The 22,265-nt window shown below is 38.3% G+C and overlaps 1 protein-coding gene across 1 annotated transcript in view; it reads left to right on the forward strand.

Annotated features, from left to right (window-relative positions):
• The first annotated feature begins 1,701 nt into the window (after positions 1-1,701).
• The window catches only part of ATG10 (autophagy related 10), a 58,625-nt gene continuing 38,061 nt past the window's right edge, over positions 1,702-22,265 (forward strand). Inside the window, exons 1-2 of the mRNA XM_062513222.1 lie at positions 1,702-1,821; positions 6,013-6,132. Of these exons, the coding sequence (XP_062369206.1) occupies positions 1,708-1,821; positions 6,013-6,132 (234 nt within the window). The 5' untranslated portion in view covers positions 1,702-1,707. The remainder of the gene's footprint in view (positions 1,822-6,012; positions 6,133-22,265) is intronic.

Raw genomic sequence — 22,265 nt, forward strand, 5'->3', positions numbered from 1 at the left:
CGGGGAGGGCCTGGAGTGTCCCTGTCTGGAGCCAGCCCAGCCCAGCTGGACACGTTCCTGTGCCCCTGCTCCAGGGGACCCTGCCTTGGCAGGTGATGGATGGACCAGAGCATCTACAGAGGTCCCTTCACACCCACCTACCCTGGCATTCTGTGATTCTTCACAGCTGCCGGTTTCCCGAAGCACACAGTTCTGCTTCAACCCTGTTAGGGAACCGTGCACTCCTCGCGTTTTTCAGTGAAGGCGGTTCGCTGCTCGTCATCAGGGCACTTAGGGAATTGCAGATACACCTGCACTTTCTGCTTCCTGCTTTTCCCCTCTCTTGGCATCCAAGAGGCACAGAGCAGCAGAACCTTGGGTTAACTGCTTTGAGAGTAATGTGTTTCAGGTACTAATAAATAATCTTCGTAGTGGGTAGACAGGATGATGATGTGACTCGGGGTCAAAAACTGGAAAATAATGAGCATTGTGTGAGGTGCTGTGTCACTTGTATTTCTTGTTAAGAAGTGTGATCTGGTTGTAATAGTTACAGGTTATTGTGATAGACACTGACAGGACAGGGGGAAAATGGCTTTAAACTGAAAGAGTAGACTTAGAGTAGATAATGGGAAGAAATCCTTCCCTGGCAGGGTGGGCAGGGCTGGCACAGGGTGGAATTCCCAGAGCAGCTGTGGCTGCCCCTGGATCCCTGGCAGTGCCCAAGGCCAGGTTGGACACTGGGGCTGGAGCACCTGGGACAGTGGGAGGTGTCCCTGCCTGTGGAACAAGATAAGTTTTATGGTTTCTTCCATCCAAACCATTCTGTGATTCAGTGATTTGTTTGTGGTGCTGCAGTGCTGCCTGATGTCCACAAACACATTAAAACAGCTCTGTTTATGGCACATCCTCATTGAAATAGGCAGGGGACAGGGGGCACAAGTAAAAATGACCAAGTTCTTGGAGAAAAAATTTGTCTTAAAAACCCTGTGAGAAAACTCTTTGAGGGTCAGGGAAGGTTTTGAAGCCATATTTTTGGGCTACAGAGAGCTGCACTGCAGAATTAAGTAAGTATATGTTAAAAGTGCAGGTCCAGGCTGCCCAGTACAGGGAAGACACCACCATACTAGAACCAGTCCAGCAAAGAGCCACAAAGATGATTAAGGGTGTTTGGTGTATGAAGCAAGGCTGAGAGAGCTGGGTTGAATCACCCTGGAGAAGAGGAAAGTCAGTGAGATCTTCTGAATGTCCATAAATACATGGTGGGAGGGAATAAAGATGGAGACACACTTCCTTCGGTCAAGACAACACAAGAGGCAACAAGCACAAACTGATAGGTAAATGTTTACAGTTAAAACAGAAGAAAAAACATTTCCTGCTGTGGTGATTGAGCACTGAAACAGATTCCCTAGAGAGGCTGTGGCATCTCCATCCTTGGGGATAATCAAAACCCAAATGGAGATAATCCCAAGCAACCTGCTTCAGCTGACACTGCTGTGAGCAGGGGGAATGTACCAAAGGTCTCTTTCCAGTCTCAGCTGTTCTGCAGATCCACCATTCCCTGATGGAATTCAAGAAAAGTTTTTGTTTTATTTAAAGCAACAGGATTTCCCCCCCCTCTCTGTGCTCTGTTATTTTGCTCTTCAGTTGCTATGAATTACTGAAATTTCTTGGTGTTCTTTTTTAAGTGCCAGCACTAACCTTCAGTTTGCTCTGCAGGTATCCTGTAGCATGGCAGGTCAAGAAGGCTTCTTTTTGGAGGAGAAAAGATTCAAGCAGTACTGTGAAGACTTTGTTAAACACTCGCAGCAGATAGGAGATGGTTGGGAGTGGAGAACTAGCAAGGTAAAACATTTTAGAGACTCTTGATGGACTTTTTGAGCTGTTGGCAACCACCACAAGCTGGAACATCCTTTAACAACACCGAAAACAATTTTTTTACACAGACCATAACAATGCATAGGTTGACAGGAGGGTTTGGGCCAGTGTTCTGAATGGAGCTGTGGGTCTCTGAATCCTGGCCAATCTATCAAAACCCTTTTTCAGCTGTGGGCTGGACCAGACAATGAATGTGGTGTCACTGTGAAATTCAATCCCTCCTACTCTGGGCAGCTGCCTGTGGTTTTATATCCCAGATTCACTTTTAACCCTTTAGGCTGAAGTAGCACTTTAGCCTTTGTTCTAGATCCTTGACTTAATATTTTCATCACAATACCTGTCAGTTGCATACAACAACCAGAAATACCTGCCAGGATTAATGATCAATTCTCATTATTTGCTGCTTCTTCATAAATTCCAGACCTCTACAATAATAACTACATATTGTTTCTAGGTCATTAATCAAAATTTTAAATAGCATAGGGCTAAGACTAGTCCCAAAGGACCCCATTAGGATCACTTCTTTTATGATGATTTCCCCATTTTTTTAAGTTACACTTGAGATCTGTGATTTAATAAATTTTCATCCTATAGAACGTGTAAGATTAGTGTGGGATTTAAAAGAAGTTTTTATATTTCCACTTGTGGAATCCACAGATACCTTAGGGAATTCTGGGCATGTATTGTTCCAACTTGTATGTTTGTCAACCAAACGTATCTTCTGAAACTACACCAACAAATTCTGTTTTCTTTAAGAAAAAAGCTTTTACTGTATATATTTTTTCATTTACTGAATTCCATATGACTTGTTATTTTGCTCAGGATAATGTCAAACCAATACATGTATAGGTACATAAATTAGCCAGTATATGTATTATAGTATATAAATATATATTGATACAGTATATGAATATGTATTGTTACAGTATATGAAGATATATTGATACATGCTGGCTTTCTCCAGCATGTAGGTTTTAATGTTCACTTTTTATGTATTCATTCTATTGTAGAAAATTTGCTGCTCTAGCTTTGTTTTTTTTTTTTTTTTTAAGAGTTTAATGGCTTTAGTGGTTTCCCATGCTTTCATGGATTTTTTGGAGGAAAGTCATGCTTTTTCCAATGTGTGCTATCACTTTTACATATCTAGTTGTACATTAATATTTGTAACCCTTTCATCACAGACAATCAGAATTTCAGTAAAAGCGAGGACCTTGGGCTTAGATTTGTTCTGTTCAGGAGTTTTTAAAAGAGTGCAAATATTAGCCAAGTGTTACAATGCACCCTTTCTTACAGAAAACCATTTGAAACTTTAGATTTCAGTCCAAGGCTGTATTTGTGAGGATTTATTCAACAAAGAAAGATGCTCTGAGGCTCTACTGGGAACTTAATACATGGGTCAAAGTCTGAATTTCTGTGAAATAAGAAGCTTTGCTGGAATAGGAGAATGAGATAGATTTTTGTTCTCATATTAAAAAAAATAATTCTTAGAGGGTTGTTTTCTTTTTTTAATGGGCCAGGTTGGCGACTGTGATTTCAGTGTGTGATAAAGACCTGGCCATGGAGACCATCCATATATAGTGTGGAGTCTGGGAGGAAAGCTTTTGCTCAACAAGATGCCTTGTTGTCTTTTTGCCATTTTTTTTTTAAACCAGTATATGTGTTGTGGGTAGTTTGGGGCACTCTTAATTTTGCTGATGTAATGCACTTGGATCCCATTCCTCATTCCTGACTCATGTGAATAGACCCATTGATAGCAGTGAGACCACACAAGTGAACCAGGCTGGTAGAACTGTGTTCCTGTGTTCCCGTGTTTTCTGTGGAGATTAAATTTAGATGATGAAATACTCATTGTTCTCTCAGAGCTGGCTCTTGGTGCATAAGCTCACATGGCCCAAGCAGAACCCTGTATTTATAGCTGTAAGTGAAATGTTCCAAATGATGTTATTTTTATAATGTGTTTTCTTGATTTGGGGTTTTTTTCCCACCGGAAGAAAGCTGTAAAAAATCCAAGAGCACCTCTACTGCAGGAGCTGGTGGAGCTGCACTTGGGTGCTGCTGTAGGGATGAATGGTTAAATCTTGCTGTGGAGGTCAAGATTTGGCTGAAGCAAAGGAGTCCCTGTTTGCTCTCCGCTTTACATTTGTTTCGTATTTAATGAGGTTAATCCAGGTAATCATACCAAAAGCTGCGTTAGTTCCCTTTGGCTTTTGATACACCTGCAGTAGGAAGGGACTCTGCACTTTAGTGGGATCAAGGTTCTGGCTACAGCTTTGATTTATAGGGGTGTGGAAGTGTACAGAGTACAAAACACTGTGGAGTGCCCCAGGAGGGATGCTCCTCCTTTTTGCCTGCTCTGATGCACAGCTACAGAGAGAGACTGCTGGCTCCAGGTATCCATCCATCCATCCATCCATCCATCCATCCATCCATCCATCCATCCATCCATCCACCCACCCACTCACCCACCCACCCTTGTTTTTTTTGTGGCACTCTCAGAGTGCAAAGGCTGTGAAGTTTAAGTGCACTCTGTTGGGAGGAAGAGCTGGTTCATGGAGGCAGAGGCTCTGTTCAACCCTGCTCTGGCACAGCTTGCTGTGCCGTGGGGCATTTCACTTCAGTGAGTGGCTGCACCACTTCCTCTGCTGCTCTTAGTGGCACAAATCCCTGTGCAGGTATCTTTCCTCCTGCTGGCACTCTTGGGAATCTCCACGAGGAGACACTTGAGAGGGTGTTGAGAGTGAAAGAAGCAGATTTTCTGTCACCAGTTTAGGCTTAGTTTTTCCTTCACCATTCTCTGCGCACTGGGCTCCTCCCTGCACAGCCTGCACTTGGCTCTGCAGCCCAGGCCATGCAGGGAAGTTTGGTGGGTTCATGCTCTTAGTGAGATTTATTGAGAAAATAAGGCATACAGGAGGAAAAGTGATCACTGTAATTGCCTGTAGTATTATTAATACTTAAAAATCAATGGGAAAAATACATGTGTAGAGCGTTATCCTTTTTTTTATGTGTGAAACTTGATCAGAACAAAGTAAACAAGTAGCTCATAGTAGATTTTGGAGGTATGTATAATCTAAAGTGTCTTTAGAATGAGAGCTAGTGTGTCAGTATAAAACCTGTGATGGTTTAAACATCAAAATAAATGGCATAAACTGTGTCAGCATTGACAAATTAACCAAAGAGTTAAATCATAGTTAAATTTGCAGTCTTGTCAAGTAATTTAATGCTATGTTAATGAATTTTGTAGCGAGACTGTTTTGAATAGAATCCTTTTTCTTCAGATGTTGTGCATATGCTCTCTGTTTGTCTAAACTAAAATGTAATGAAACAGCTAATAAACCCCCAGTTTATTTGTTTCCTTTGAGAAATAAATCCTTGACATGCAACTACTGTTCTTTGTGTCCTGTACATGCTTTCTTCCTTTCAGAGTGTACCTGTTATTAAACATTTTCTCTCCTCTTGCTCCTAATTAGGAAAAGTAAAATGTGCAGGTAGGCAGGCCAGTAATGCAGGAAAGCTCCTAAACCTTTCTTCTGCCACTCTGGGATCGTGCAAGGACACTTAACAACTCTGGGCCGTGTGGCCTGGGAAGCAGAAGGATAGAATGGGAACTGGGAGAAGGCGCAGCTTCATCTGTTTTCTCTTATGTTTGACCTCAGAGGTGATCAGGAGGAGGAAACAAGCTGTGACTCTGCATACGTAAATTCTGAAGTGGTTTTGTTTTGTGTTGTTTTAAGAACTTTGTAAAGTTAGAGGGGGCAACAAAGCAAAACCAAGCCAGCCTTGCAAGAGCTGGGAAGTTAATCCTGGCATGAATGCAGTGAAACAGGTCAAAATCATTAATAAGTCCTCATCTCTTCATCACCTTAGTGCACTGCCTTCCCATTCTTTGGCACTCATCCTGATCCCCATGGTGAAGTTGTCTTATTCCATTAATAGCTGTATTAAACTTTATTTTTGCTGTTCAGGTCTTTGACTTCCTTCAACACCAAGAACTGGTGTAAACTATCTGTGAGAAGGTGCTGAGGAGCACTGCAGTCATCTATAAAAAGACTTGGAGCCTGTGCCTAAATACCATGCTCTGTTTATTTTCTAGAACATAGTGAAGGCATTTACCATTTTGGTTGCAGAAAATTTCTTTTCTCTTTTTTCTCAATGCAGGACCTTGGTGATGGTTATCTTACTAAGACACACTTCCAAGTAAGAAATAGACACATCCCACCAGATCTCAAGGAGAAAAACAATGATAACACTGAACAAATGTTATTTGCACATATAGAAGTAAGTACAGATTTTTGAATTTACTTGTTTATAAAATAAGTAATAAAATTAAAAAACACTGTGCTAGTAAGTCCTTCCAGCTAGACTTGAGATCTGAATTTACCAGTGGCTTTTAATTAGTTGTCCTACAGTTACAGGGAAATTAATTAATACACCTCATTGAGGTGTACAGCTGTGTTGGTGATGAAAACTGGGAAGAAATGGAAAAGATTCCAGCATTCTTTAGGTGTTCTTCTTGTAGGATAATATTTCTCAGCATTTTGATTCACTAACATTAAGGAAACTTTTTTTTTTTTTTTTTTTTTGGTGTGTGTGTGTGTGGAAAAAGATTGATCATCAAGATGTATTTATCTTAGAGGTAAATGTTAGTTAAAAGAATGAAGGGAACTTTGAGGTTAATACTAATTTGAAGAGGTGTTTATTGAATAAGAGTTTTATACTGAGTGGCTACCTTTCTACTATGGAACTGAATTATAGACTGAGCAATTTTTTGAAACTGGTGGTGGGCAATGAGATGTTCCTGAAGGAGAATAAACGTCTTTCTTCCAGAAAATTAAAACTGTTCATTAAATTCTGGTTGGACTGATCTGAATAATTATTTGCTTGCTTGAGTCTGCATTAGACCTCCAGATTATTGACTAATCAGGATATAAATGTCAGGGATTCCCTCCCTTGTTATGTTGTTACTATAAGTAAGAAAATAAATCTTGGATTATAATAGAGTGGAAACAATGTATTCTGTGTGCTATAAGCTGTTGAATAGTGGTAGACTTTGCAGTTACCTTTTTCTGCTATTCCTTTCCTTTTTTCATCAGCACTCTGATTGCTTTTCTTTTCCCCACTGAGCCTCTGGTACATTTAAGACATTTCTGGTCTGAAATGAGTATTCTTTTGGCCTGGTTTCTGAAGGAAATGGCACTTAAAACAATTGTGCTATTAGTCTGTGATACAGTAATTTCTTCTGATTTTTGAGCCCACTCACAGGTTTCAGCTGCATTTTAAAGAGGGATAGATATCCAAGTCATTTAATGAATAGCTGAGGCATTTTTCAAGTTTTTCTTTAAATTGTATTCTAGTATTCTGTAAAAAGGAGGTGGATATCAGTGCTTCAGGGGTTGTTATTTAATTGTCATTAACAACAGTGTTTGTATACTTCAGTCCTGACTTGTATCAACAGATTGCTGTTTATATTGAAAATTGCTTTTGATGATTGTGACCTTTTTTTTATATTTTGAATAATGAATCAAGTCTTCATTACAGAGTACATTTTAAAAGAACATCTGTAAAAAGCTATTGAGTCCTTCTTCTGGAAAGAAGGTGTCAGTTATAGAAAATGTCATTAAACAGAAAAGACTTCAGAGTCTCTAAAATACTGAAATGTTAAATACACCAAAGTATCATAATAAATAATACACTGAAATAAGATTCCAGGCCAGGCTTTGTGATTTATCAAGATACTGAAGTAAGCAGTCCTTGAGGTGTTTTGAAAGAATTCTTTGTTTTCAACCACAGTAATGTGCAGATTGGAAGGACCCTCTTTGAGATGGAGTCTTTGTACCTGTCATGTAGGAGCAGTAAAGCAAGAGAAAGGTCTCAGAAAATTATGGAGGTTATAAGACCATAAGAAAAAGAATTAATTTCTTCTCCAAAATATTCAGTGCCTAATAGAGATGATGTCAAATTTACATTCCTCATTGAGCTGAAGGGTAACCAGACTGTTAAAGTTATTTAATCTATCAAATAGGAAAATTAAATTTGCTATGGATATGTAGATGTAAAGCTGTGTGTTTAACACTAAGAAAGATGAAAATGGTGACTGTAGAGTGGTTGCATTTTCTTAGGCACAGTAGTTCCTGTGTGAGATGCATGTTCTTTTTTCATAGATGTTGAGTGCTAGAGACCAGTTCCACTCTAATAACAATCTGTTATTTAAATAGGTGTCAGGTTTAGGGGTTTTTTTTGTTTGTTTTAATGTATGTTGTACCCATAAATCACATGGTGTTATGGAATTACTGCAATCTGTTTGAACAAGTTATTGAAATACATTCTGATGAAAAGCAAAAGTTGTGGTCTAGGTGGGAATTGGAAAGATTTCTTCTTGCTATGTGCAATTCAATATTTAACTTTTGGGGTTTTTTTGAAAATTATTACATTTTATTTTTCTATATTTGAAGCTTAAAGAAGCTCTAAGTAAGAAATTAAATTTATTTTGTAAAAAACAGCCATTGACTGATAGTTGCATTTCACAATTTTCAGTTCCAAAATTACTGTTGTGATCTTGATTTTTCTGTATTGTATCTCTATTATTTGTATCTTATTGGAATATTTCCATTTGTCTAATCTGATCTCCTCCAAGGTGTTGTAAATACGATGCATGTAATAGTATAATTAACCAGGAGCAGTAAGAAAGGAAAAATACGGAAATTAAGATCTGAGTAATCAAAATTCATTGCTAGGAACAATCAGTGTTGACAAAAATAAAAAGCTCATGCTGTGGAATATGCCAGCGAATAAGAGGCCAGAAGATTTTCCTCCCCTCTTCCTGGAAATCCAGTTCAAAGGTTGGAAACAGAACGTTAGTTTTGGCAGACAAAGTGAAAATTTGGAGGAAAATCAGGAGATAGATTTTTGAAGTTGGGTGAAGGTGTGGGAAAGTTATCCATAGTGAGGATTTAACTCCTGCCTAAGAAGTTGGACCCAAGACACATCAGAGGGGAGGTGATGTAGAATAAATCATCAATGTATCCTGGTGTAGTTAGGATGTTAAAACTGCAGAGAGGCAACATTATTATTGTTCTACTAATTTTCAGTCTGTGAAGAGACACTGAAACTTAATATGATAAAGAAAATGCACAAATAGCTTGAAGTAACTTTATTGAAACAGAAAATCAATTATCAGTTTTCACAGTATCAAAAATCTGCTAATCTTATGGGGCCTACTGTACACCTGACCAATTTACTGGGAGTTTGTTTCATCTCATTGATTAGCATGGACAGTTAATGTTTCCAACTTTCCATCTCATTGACTGGGGTCTAAATATCAGGAGCCTTCCTGCTGAAGGAGTGATGAATAACTTTTTCTTCTGATCTTTTCCACAGAACAGTCTGCATTGTGTGCTGGTTCCTTTTATACAAGTTATGTTTTCATCTGAAAACCAAGAATAAAATTCTATGTGGGTTTCTTTCTGCTTATTTTAGATATCTGCAATATAGAGCTTGTCACTTAAATCTTTGTTTCAGCCTGAGGAGGTAAAAAAGCACTTTTGGTTATAAATCAGTTGACCTATTTTAGGTGTCTCCTCTAAAAGAGGATGAGTCTAAAAGTGTGTTTTTCCTCAGGGGTGATGAAGGTTAAGCTGCATGGCCGTGGATGCCTGCATGTTGTCATGTGAGCCCCACACAACAAAAGGTGGCTCTGGGATCTTTAAAGCACTGGGAATTTGTGCTGGTGACTTCACTGGGGCTAGGATTTCACTTTGATGGTGAAGCTCATGCTTAGCTGAGGACTGTGTTTTGTAAAGTAGCAACTTAAAGACAATTTAAGGAAATTTGTCTTTTTATACTTGGCAGTGTCTGGGTTGTCAAGCTGTTTATCTTAATGAGGTGCCTGGGGATCCTGTCTTAGGCAGACCCTATTTTTCCATTTTTCCATCCTCCTAGAAAAGGATTCACACTGTTCTTCTGGTACACCATCCTCTGGTTTTTTTGTAGTTTTAGCTTAACCAAGATGTTTATTTCAACATGCTGATTGGTAAACAGTGACGACTAATGACATTGTGACTGATGATATACTTCAGGCCAAGTTGGTGGAGGACGCCCTTCTGACAAGTGAGATCAGATTCAGTCCCTTGGATATGATCTGAAGAGTTATAAACCTTTTAGAGTCTCTTCCAGAAGAATAAAAATAGCCTGAGATGCAAAGCAAGGGACAGATAGAAACACAGGGGCGCCACTTGAAAATTTTTAAGTTGCCATTTTGTTCTGGTTAAATTTTTATTGAATCAGTTGTTGTCTTTCTGAGCTGTTCTGACTTTATGCCAGCTGAGTGTCATCTGTACTTTTCCACAGACAGCATAAATCTTGTGTAACCACCATAAAGTGTTCTGGCTAATTCAACAACAATCTTCAGTATGTATTCTTTCTTGATCCAAATGAAATCTGTCCTCCCGGGACATCTGTCAGGGTCTTTATCAGTGAACATGGGGCTGTATCTTCTTTTTCTAGCAGGGACTCAACAGCTACATACATTATTGCATGAATTGTTGATAAGGTGAAAAATACTGTGCAGGATCCAAAGTGAAGGTAGTTCTCCTGCCTCAAAGAGCTTATACTCTAAATGAGTAAAATGGGAAAATCTGGATTCACTTTATGCATTCTTTTTGTTTGTTATTCAAATAGCCTGAGGGAAGCAATATCTTGGAGTAATAGTTCTCAGTGTGTGGTTTGTCTCAGCTCCCCCGGGTATTGCAGAAGAAGTGAGTCAGCATGGAACCTTTCCTGGAGCTGGAGCCACTGCTGCTTTATAAAGGAGTGGGCAGGTTGGGAATGCTGAAGGTCTGTTCATACCTGATATTGCCTTTGGAAAACAAGCACTGAGCCCCAGCAAACATGCTGATGAATTTTTGCATTTGCTGTATTGTGGGCTCCACCTTTGCTGGCAGCTGTTCGTGAGTGTTGGTGAGGATCTGCCTGATGGGGGATGTGGGAATGAGTCTGACATCTTTCTTAAACGTTGCCATTCCATAATTTGCTGTTCAGCTGTGCTTTTAAGTCTGTAGCAAATAGAAAACTACATTTTTTTTTCAATTATTAATATTTTTTTTCTCCAAACAAATCCAGTATTTTTACATTTAGGAACAACTCCATTTTTATTTTTTCTGTGCAAAAATAAATGAACGCAGTGTAAACATTTGCATAACCACAGTATTTGTTGGATGGTTAAGTGAAAACTCAGCAAACAGTGCTTAAGGAGAAAAATGTAAATACATTTAATATAATCCAGCATTCACTGCAGGAAATAATGGAAGTACCTTAGTAAAGAGGGAGAAAAATCAAGTATTGCATACCTAAAACATCAGTTTGTAGTAAATGTGTCGGGCTCAAGGGTAGTGAAGTTGCTCATGTACCAGCACCATTTTCAAATGCCACATCACAGAAATGGAACCCAAATGGAGACCTGTAAAAAATAAATCAAGAAACCACTTATGCTCAAGAGTTCTAAAGCATATTGCAAAACACAGTGAAGATCCTCGTGATTCTGCCTAAAAATCTATTAATCTGAAAGTTGGAATTAGCCTTTATTAAACCACAGGAAAATATTCCAGTGTGGATTTTATTAACTGTTGTCTACATGGAAAGGCTTGGCAAAATAACGGCATTGTTTAGAAATATCAAGGCTGGAATGAACTTTGTTGTAGACATTATACCCCTTCCTTGAGCTGGAGCCCTCAGGAAAAAAAGCAGAATGGCCTCAGACAAAAACCACCTGAGTCCCAATCCTGCTTTGGGGCTCCTTCTGTGATGGGATGCCTGAGTCTTCAAGGAGGAGGTTCAAATATTTCTGCTCCTGCAAAGTTCTGGAGGCACGGGGAGGTTTTTGTCTCCCACACACAGACCTTTGTGCATCATTTTCTGCGTGCCACATTGGAATCCTGGCAAATGTTGTTAGCAGTAGTTACATTTAGTTTCCAACAGCTTTGGTGACATGCTGTTGGCTTGACTGTCGTTGAGGGTGGTGGGATCCTGATCTGAATTCTCTATCTTGCACATTCTTTGATTGCAGTTCTGTTTTACCCACTAATAACTTTCCACAAATCTCAGAAAATATATCAAAAGCAAGTATATAAACTAATTATGATGCTTTTGGGAGAGCTGAAGGAGCACTTTGCATGACCTCCAAAAGTGATTCATTTTCTGTTTAGATGTTAGCATGGAGTGATTTCAGCTTTTTATCTGCCATCTTGGAATTCAGAGCTGTCACTTAATATTAGCAAATAAATGCTACATCAGACACAGGAAAAGATGCTCTAATTCAGGTTTGGTAACTGAATGTGACAGTTTAGTTGGAGTTAGCCTGTTTGAAGGCATTATGTCATTCCAGTAGAATGTCTTTCTTCTGCAGTAAATAAACCTTCATTTCCTGTGGAGCACACACTGAGGCTGTGGGAAGTGAAGGTGATTTTCCCAGAATCTGAACTTTGAGAGAGTAGTAATGCCAGTGACAAAGCTGTTTGTAAGCTCACCTTTTTGTCATGGTGATCCCGTGTTTTAGATACTAAAAAAGGGGTTCTGGTTGTTGTTTTGTTTCCATTTAGTAAATTTTCTCATGATGTCTGTAAAGGTGTTCTGAAAAATCTGTATGGTGCTTTTAGAGCATCTAGACAAGATCAAAATCAGAATGAAGTATTTACACTCTTTTAATTCTTCAAATTAAAATTTAATTAAATAATTCTAGTTTGCTTTAATGTCATAAATGTACATTCTGGTGGGATTTCTTTGTACAGTAAGTCATTGTTATGAGGCTGTAAAAAATAATTTTTAAAAATTGTGCCGGAGCGGACTTGAACTGTGGTTGTCTCCACACAGTAAATTCTATTAATTTACCTTAGAACTGTGTGTAATTCAATATACAGCAGCAGTATCAGAGATAGGTAGGCCACACAGTCACTCACTCACTTGGACTGTGTACTTCCCTTCTCAACTTGCTAGGTTAATACAATTTTTTACAAGTCTTGGTGACTCTTCCATCAAATGTTTTGATGCTTGGCATGGCTTGATAACTGGGCAAAACGTCAAGCTTCTGAAGTTTTATCAATGGAAAAGCTTGTGAGAAATTAAAATCTGTTTCTCTGTTTCCAATTTAAAAAATATTACTGCTGTGTTCTTCATAGGACAGACAGTTTTGAGAAAAAGATATTTTTCCTTTGTTGTATTGTTCAGCCCCTCTCTCTCCCTCTGTTTTTCTCCTCTAAAAAATGTTCAAAATGAGCTGTCATGAATGGAGGAGGTACTGAGCTGATGGCCATATCAGCAGTGCTTGTGTTGGCACGTTTGGCCACAGTTCAGCTTCCTTTTATTTAATATATGGAAAATAATGTGTATTTTAACACAGGACCACCATGACATTTCCTAAGCAGCACTGTGTGCCTGGGAATAACAGGAATGAAGAGTTTGGGGGGGATCTAAATTTCCCAACTTTTATGTATTTTGATGTCAAAGCATACTGTAGGATGTAGTAGGACACGATTCACATTGGTCATAGCTGTTCAGAGCTGTTTAATCACTGAGATACGCACAATGCTGAAGGATTTTTCTCCATGTGATGTTGAATATCACAGAAAGATTAATGTTAACATTCCTTCATTCCTGAAAGCAAATCTCCAGTGTGTTTGCAACAACCTGACCCTGCCAGGTGTAGATGAATTTTGTAGATAAATAAGCATTTTCAAATCCTTAACGAGATTAATTCACAAACGAGGGACATGGCACTGTAGTGTTTGTCAATACTGTTTTACCACAATAGGAACAAAATCACAATCTGGTCAATTGTTAGCATTTTACTTTTAATGGTGAACCTCAAAACACTTCACATTTCCAGCTTTGCATGTATGCCTGCTTTTGTTTCTGTTAAATTAAATTGTACTGGTTCAATGTTACACTCTAATTTTCTGGAGATGATGATGCTCATCTGTATTGGAACAATGCTTTTATTTTGGCCAAGTGCCTGTGTTTTTAGCAGTGTCATATGATTATCTTTCAGTGTGTTTGGATTGCTCGCCTGCAGCACACAGGTCGTGTTGGCTCAGAGTGAATATTGCAGATTTAGGGCCTCAGAGTGGCTGCCTGAGAACCAGACTAAATGGCCAAACTTCCATATGTTGCTGCTTTGTGGAGAATTCATGGTTATTGTCCTTTCAGCTGTGAGGTCCAACTGTGAGTTTTGTTTCCTTCCCAACACCATCTCACTCTCATTGTCTCTGAACTCTCAAGATACATGAAAAAAATGCTTTTCTCCTCTTTGTTACCAAGAATGGTTGTGAATTTCTGTTCTGGAGAAAGATGCAGTCTCACACATTCTTCCCCCTCCCCCCCCCGCCCCCCCCTCCCCGCATGATAAGGTTTTCTTTAGCATAAATATTTTTGTTAGCCTTATTAATTAAGAAGCAGCCACTGCTGGGTATGTGTTAATATTGTAAATAAAGCAATTCAGCTTTTTTCTTAAGGTCAGAACGTGGTGTTTCTCAAGAACATTATAGGCTTACATTGTGTAATCTGTGTGATTTTGAGGTCAGGTCCTTTCTAGATATAACTAAAGAGCATTGAAGTTCACTGAAACTTAGGAACTTGTGGTGCAGGAAAAAAGTGTTCCAGAGTTACAAATTATTTTTCATGAGTCATAAAAATATCTTACTTTTCCCCATATAGACTAACACACAGAGCGGAGACACTCTCCTTTTTTACCTTGTAGGAGTCAAGACTTAATATATATACTTTAGAAACATGCCTATATATAAAGTATGTATATAACGTAAGACTTTTTTGTACAGCACTGGTACTTAACATGGTGCTGCCAATGCAGAGTTTTAAAATTTGGTACTAATATGATTATGAATGCCCCAAATTAAAAATTTCTCTTTTAGTATATGGCAGAAATTAATTTGGTTCTGTCAATTTATATGATACAGGTGTTTTCCTGAATGAGCAAGACAATAGATCTTTAATACAGAGTGAGGTTTTTTTCACTTGAATTAGGTTTGTTAATGTTGTGTAATCTTTCTGGCCTGGTTAGCCAGGGACTAGTTCAGGCAGCACTTGGACATGCTCAGTGACTTTTTAAATGAGACACTCACTTCTAACTGAGTGCAAGATACTGAGCACAGGGCACATTAATGCTTGGGAATGGAAAATACACTTCTTGGCATAACTGGATGTAACTGGGAGTATTTTGATTAATGGGTGGCTTTCTCATGTTGATCTGTGGTGGTAGCAATGAAGATGAGTTAGTTGACTCAAACATCTCTTGGCACCATTTTGCTCTGAATTCTGAGGAAGATATAATGTTGTACACTAAATAAGATTTAAGTTTGCTGTTTTAAGAGGAAAACAATGAAGTGTGAGAACTCATTGTGATCATGAGATAGACATTCTTCTGGGAGAAGTGATCAATGAAGTTGTGGAAAGGCAGATGTGTCCAGTATGGGAGAGAGAAAGATGAGAGACAAAAGACTCATGCTTTAGGTCATGGTTTATAACATAAGCTTTGTGTCCAACTAGTGATTTTTGTAATATGATCATTAATGTTTCCATCTGTATTTTGCGTTTTTCCCTATTTGATAGCTTGCCAATAAAATTTTTTTCCCAGCTATCTTGCACACTGACAGGGCACAAAATAAAACCCAAAAAACAACCACAAAACCCACCTTTAAAGAAAAGCACATTAAAAAGCTTAGAAATCACCCAAAAGCGTTAACGGCTCTGTTGGCTGCTACACAATGGGATGCAGGAATTGCAATAATGTTCTCATCCATCTGGTGCCTGCAAACTTGCTGTTTTTGGAGGCATTCATTGCTGTAGCAAACTGTTCACTTATTCATTCTTGTGTAGTTGCCCGTTATTCTTCGGGAAAGACTTGGGTTGAAAGCGCCTCGGTTCTTTGTTGCAGAAGTGCTCAGTGTCAAACATATTACAAGGAGATGTCAGTCCAAATGCAAATACCATCAGCTCTCAAAGCCTCTCCGCATGTTGTGTATATTTGGAATGTGCTGTGAAGGTGTAGTCCCAGGAGCAAGGATCTTGACTGACAATACTCGAAGGAAAATCATGCAATATCCGTGCCAAAACGTCTATCTCAGTCTGAAATTTCAATTTCCGCTTTGAATTTCCTGGCTGGTGTTAGCTAACATTGCAGCCTTGGTTTTCCTTCTTTTCTTGGGATCTTGGTGGTTATTTTCTTTGTTGCATCTGGACTGGTTAATTTTCAGGGAGGTGAGATAGCAGCTGAGTGGAAGGTGTTGCTCTGAGAGGGAGGAATGGTTTAAGGAGCTAAAGCAAGTGAAGACACATTTCTTATTGCCAGACCATGAGATAAAGGAGCTCATATATAATTTCTGAGCACAAACCACTTAAAAATACCCAACTTTTGGTCACCTCTGAACCTCTGAAGTCACTGTATTCCTACAGCAATAGTCTCTGGTGATTTGTTCGTAGCAAGACAAGTTAGCCATCACCTGTCATATGTGATCCTATCCTAGAATTTAAATTAGTTTCTTCAGCCCTGTGGTATTAAGCGGGAAGATTAACTTATTAATAGTTTTCCTGAAAGTACTACAAGAATTCTGCCCCATTTTGGTTGAATGTTACATAATGATGCACATGTATGTAAATCTTGTGCTGATTTCAGAAATTGTGAGCAGTGTTGGGGTGTGTTGAAATGACCTTGGAAATGTTCATCTCAGTTTATGTAAATTTTCAGGTGTTGTACGATATGCCTTTGTCTTTTCCAGCTTCTTTTTTATTTTTTTTCTGGAAGGACTTGGTGCTGCCTGTACTGACGTGACTGTGGTAGTTGTGTGTGGGATCTGGCACTGCTGTATTTCCACGTGTTGCAGGTGCAGTGTCTCAAATACCAACCATCAGGTCTGCTCTTGTCAGGGCTTTTAGGATGGAACTTTAACTCTCATAGGCAGGTATGTGGGAGCCAGTGGTTGTGCCTGTTTTTGACTCAATTCCTTTGGAAATGCTCTGGAGATGACTTAAGACTCTGTTTGTCACCACAGTGTACTCTTGAGGTTGTTTGCCAGTTTTTTGTGCTTTTGAGTATCTAAATAAAGATCTTATCTGCTTGAGTTCAGGCAGCAGCAGTGCAGGCGTGGGTAGATGGTCATGGTGACCTTCAAAACCAGTTATTTCCTCATCAACTAACTTGGAACTTTAGCCCTGAATATGATTTAATGAATCTGAATTAAGTGCCTAACTTAGGCAAACTGAATTTCATCTTCCAGCTTTGTTAGACCTTCAGTTAGTACTGGTGAAGCTTTTGTTTTCCCTCCTATATACCCAGTGAAATCCATACTTCTGGGATGTTGGTAGGGAATACTGATCTTTTTGAAAGGGAGGTGTGTCAGAAGAATTAAATGTTGCCATGTGGGCCGTACAGTTTCCAGCAGTTGTGGAAGTTGAGGCAGGTGTCTGAGCTGACCTGGACCTCGGCAGCAGTGGGTCTTTTGCCTCTCTTCAGCAAAAACTTCTGAGCACAAGATGCTTGGGAAAATCAGGCACTTAAAGACAACAATGCCAGTCCAAATGATAATTTCTGATTTTTAAAGTGTTGTCCAAGATTTAGAAGCTAAGGCAAAGGTAAAGGTCCTGGGTAGTTGCACAGGTTTGCAAGAAAGAACACAAGAGCTATAAAAAGCTTCCTATATGAAATCCTGAAACAAAGTAGGATGCATGGAATATATTTAAACATCTCCTTTGCAGGAATCTTGTCTTTCAGCAGAGTCACAGCATGCGTTCTAATACATACTTAATGTATGTTTAATTAGTCCAGTGTTTAAGATGCTGAGCTGTAGTTAAAAATTGAAGAGAATGTTGAATCAAAATTTTGATCTTACGGTCTGGTATAAGCTAGAAATATACAGCACTCAGAAAAAAATATTAATACTGCTATTACTACTACTGTCCATTTAAATACAAATGTAAATGGCAGACTGTCTTGTGGGTTTCTAATTTTAAAAATATTTCTAATTGCTACCCCTTGTTAGATGCTTAAATTCCATATTCCCCAGGTTTTGTCCTTATTTTAGAGGATTAGAAACACATTTTCTGTTTAACATTAGATGTAGCTTTTGTGTAAACTGTAACTGCACAAATTCTAATGCTGAGAAAAATGTTAAACATTGGAAAGATGAGACTGCAAAAGGTCTGCTACACCATGGTTAGCAAGGTATAACACTTTACTTTGGATCATGTTAGAAAACCTGTTTTGATCTGTTTTTCTGTGATGTGTGCTTCAGTCTCTGCCCTTGCTCCTTCTCAGAAATTCTTCTTTCCATGGAGTGATGCTAACCACGTTTGAGCAAAGTGAAGGTTTTTTAAAAGATAATTAAGCTCCTGCAAGTTTTATGGAGGTAAGTGGCTGAGTGGAAGACAGGCCATGAAAGTTCTCTGCCTGAGGTAACTAACTCTGTGCCAGAGAATCCACATGACAATGGCCTTTGTGAATGTCCCAGCTGGGGCAAGAGCCCTCTCCTTCCTTGGGCCCTACACTTGATGCAGATCTGAAGGATAGGAAAATCAGCCAGACTAAACCTTTCAAACTAATTCCAGGTAATTCTGAGCTTACAGTGTTTAGCAACCAACCTGATAAGCAGTTTCAAAATATTTTGTCATCTGAATTTGAGTCAATACAAGAAAACAAATATTAATTGATTGAAGAACTATGCTTGCATAAGAAAAGAGACTCCTTTTTTTGCTATTGATTTTTCCCCACCCCTCTCTTTCCTCAAGTGCCTGTGCTTTGGGAAGACATAGAGTGCATTTGATGGAATGTGAGTAAAGGCACCCTTGTATTCCTGGCACAGTATGCAAAGTGCATCGTTATTAAAACATTTCATTCTTTGGGGGAGCCCAGCTTAACTGTAGCTGATGCAACATTTGTCCCTGTGAATGGCAGATTTGAATGCCTATGAGCAGTGACAACACCTTGGCAAGGTATTTTTTTTCCCACTGTTAGCCAGATTTGTGGTGTTGGACTTTATTTCCTGCACCAGGTTTTATAACTCATCTACCAACTCTACTGATTTTCTTTGTCTCTGCATGGAAAGAGCTTCCACAGTAGGGTCTCATTATAGAATTTTATTTGAAACCCATCTGTGGAAATACCTCTAAAAATAACTAGACTTTAATGTCCTTTTTAAAAAAAGTCTTTCTGAAAACTGCTGAGATAATAGTGTGAAAGAAATCTTGGTAAAAAAATAAGAAATAGAAAAATAACATGAGTGGGGTGGTTGGTGGTGTTTTTCAGTTAATGTACTTAATAATCTTCAAATGTAAATCCCGTTCTGCTACACTTAGTTTTCTGGAAGGTGTTCTCACACTCTTTCAATTAGCTAGCACTTTCAGATTTTGTCCATTGGTATTTTAAACTGTTTCTGAGAATTCACGTTCGCCTGTTGTTTTTAAAGGCAAACATGGATCACAGACTTTGTTACCATGTGTAAACAGCTGTGGCAGGTGTTCCATCATCTCTTTTTTCAGTCAGGTCTGGGAATCTTGCTGTGAGGAGCTGTTCCCTTACATGTGTGAAACCCTTCGTAAAGGACAGCCCTCCTCAAAGGTGTAAATAAAAAAAAAAAAAAAGCATAATCAGTTTTCTTTGGTGATTAAAGAACATTTAATGGCCATGCATGAGTAATACAACAAAGTGCTTAAGCAAATCAAATTAGAATCAAGTGCTTCAAAGTTTTTAAAATAATAATTATTAAGAACTGAACACTTGACACTTTGAGCTGAACTTATTAATAATTTGTAGTCATAGAGGGAGGGAGTGAATGGATAAATAGAAAGAAGTGTGAAGAGTAGGAGGGAAGTGAGCTGATGCAATACTTTGGTAAGAAGGAGGATGAGCCTTCTTATAAGAGCCTATTTTTTCTTTTTCTTTTCTTTTTTTTTTTTTTTTGTGGCTTCACAATGCCAGAAATGAGATTGCAAATAGTTTTATTTTCAGCAGCAGGAGAGCAGCAGAAGGATGGGTTTTCCATGCTTTGTTTTTCCTCCTTTTTCCCTGTCCATTTTTTGAATTGTCTTTTACTTAAATTTCCCCCTAACAGGATAAAAACCCCTAGATATTAAAAATGTGTTTTCTCTGTAGAGTAGATACAGATGTATTCAGTTGGTCCTGAAGTAAAGTATTTGTTCTTAAATAATAAGAAAAATACAGAAAGCTTCTTCAATGCTTCTCTGAAAAATAGGTTAGGGAAAATACTTATTGTGGGACTATAAGTCAGTTTGAGAGGATCTACAACTTTTTAGTTTGAAAGAACAGTTGAAACAGGTTTTGAGTACGTCACTAATTGCATTTGAAGTCATACTTACAGAATTATTTTTCCCCACTAGTCTATTGCAAGTAGCTTGTTGATAACTATGGCATTATTAAATTTAATTACTATTCTGGTTATTATTTCTAAAAATGGTAAGAGTCTTTGGTATTTAACAGCTGATGGATTTCTCTCAGCAATCTAAATGTGTAGGATAGTCTGAGAGGCAGCCATTATACCAAGATCATTAGGAAAAAAACCCCAACATTTAGGAATGGCACAAAAGCATAGCTTAGGCTTTTTAGATTCAAGAATTTTATATATTCTTTATATATGGAAAATAAGTCTGAAAAGATGAGACAAATACCCAATGATTATTTAATCCTGCATATAGCAATATTAAAGAAAGAGAAACAAGCCCAGGGAAGAGTTTGCAGACAAAATTATATTTTATTCTGTTCACCAGGTAAATGGAAATCAATTCCTATTTCCAGTAAAGAATATTTCAAACAAGGCAGTATGGCTGGTGAGGATGGGTCTGACTAATAACTACTATAGATAGTAGATGCTTCAGTCAAGGGGGAAACAATTTTTGAGATGAGATAACAAAGAAGAAAGTGAGTGAGAACTTCTACCCTAGAGTTTCTGTCAGGTGTTAGAAATCTGTTGGGGTTTGGTTTTTTTTTTTTTTTCCTATTTCAAAAGGCAAAAAGCTATATATTTATTAGTCTGGCATCAGTGGTATTCAAAGTTTTAGAAGAAATTCTGAGAAAAGATTTGATTAAAGGTTGAATGTGGAAATAGGATGGAATGCAAGATGATGTTACAGCAGGTAGCAGATCTATTGAACCATTATCTATGATCTGGCAAAATAACTGAGTGGCTGGACAAAGACAATTCACTGCTCCTAATCCACGCAGAGTTCAGTAAAACTTTTTATCAGTAAAACTTTTTATCAGTAGCCCACAGGAAAGCAAAGCTGTGTGATAACACCACAAAAATTCACCTTCAGACAAATCTCATATTGTTAGTTGTAATTGCAGGACAGCGAGTTGGAGAGGGTTAATGAAATTTGCTGATGGCAGAATATCTGGAGGCATTATCAATATAGCAGAAGGTAAGAAATTCCTTTGGAGAGATCCAGAGGAGCTCGAGGACTGGCACAGCAGAACCAGGAAGAAATTTAGCAGTGCAAAGTATAAGGTTATGCACTTGGGGAGTACAGGTAAGGTAATTCTGCTTCAAAAGCTTGTGGCTCATTAGTTAGAAATTACTGAGGAAGAGAAATAAATGGATGTTTTAGTTGATCATAGGATTACTGTGAACTGCTCATGGGCATGAATGAAATAAAGACAGGCTTGGCTGTTGCTCTCTGATGGAACTGGTATTAAATAAGGATGTTGAGGACTTGTCTGTTGTGTTGTGTGTTTAATTACAGCTACTCCCACTGAAACAAAAAATAAAGAGAATTAAAATGGAATGGATTTTTTCATGTTGATTAGAAAAATCAGATTGGGAAAAAGAGAAAAGACCAGAAGAATTCTTATGTAGTGTTAAAAAAAGAAAGCATAGAAGGAAATATGATTTATCTCTGTTAATATATTGAGTAAAAAAAAAGATTGGAATTCCAAGGAATGAAAGAAAGCTCCTGAAACCAAACTATCATGTTGGCATGAGAATTTACAGTTACAAATGGAACTTGGATAAACATGCACTAGAACCAGAGAAGTGAGATGCTGAAATAGCTTTCCAAAAGGAGCAATAGTATCCTGAAGTCAATTAGTTTGCAGATAAAACTATATAAACCTAGAAAAAGGCATTCTGTGATGTTTGATACCTGAACTTCATCACCAGGAGGTCCCTTAGCCTCCTGTTTCACAAGAACATTGTTCATTTGTGTATTCTGTAGGTGCACATTTAGAGTTAATTTTATTAACTGCCTTTGTTTATATTATGTGTAAAATCAGATTCTGCTTGGAGAGCAGGAAAATCAAAGCAGAGATTGCACAAGAATGAATATTTTCCCTGTGTGAAACAGGGTCCTCATCTTTACATAGCTCTGTGAGAGGGATTTTCACGTTTGGCCTAGATAAGGGG

Source organism: Cinclus cinclus, chromosome Z (assembly GCF_963662255.1).
Source record: "Cinclus cinclus chromosome Z, bCinCin1.1, whole genome shotgun sequence".
Taxonomy (NCBI): Eukaryota; Metazoa; Chordata; class Aves; order Passeriformes; family Cinclidae; genus Cinclus; species Cinclus cinclus.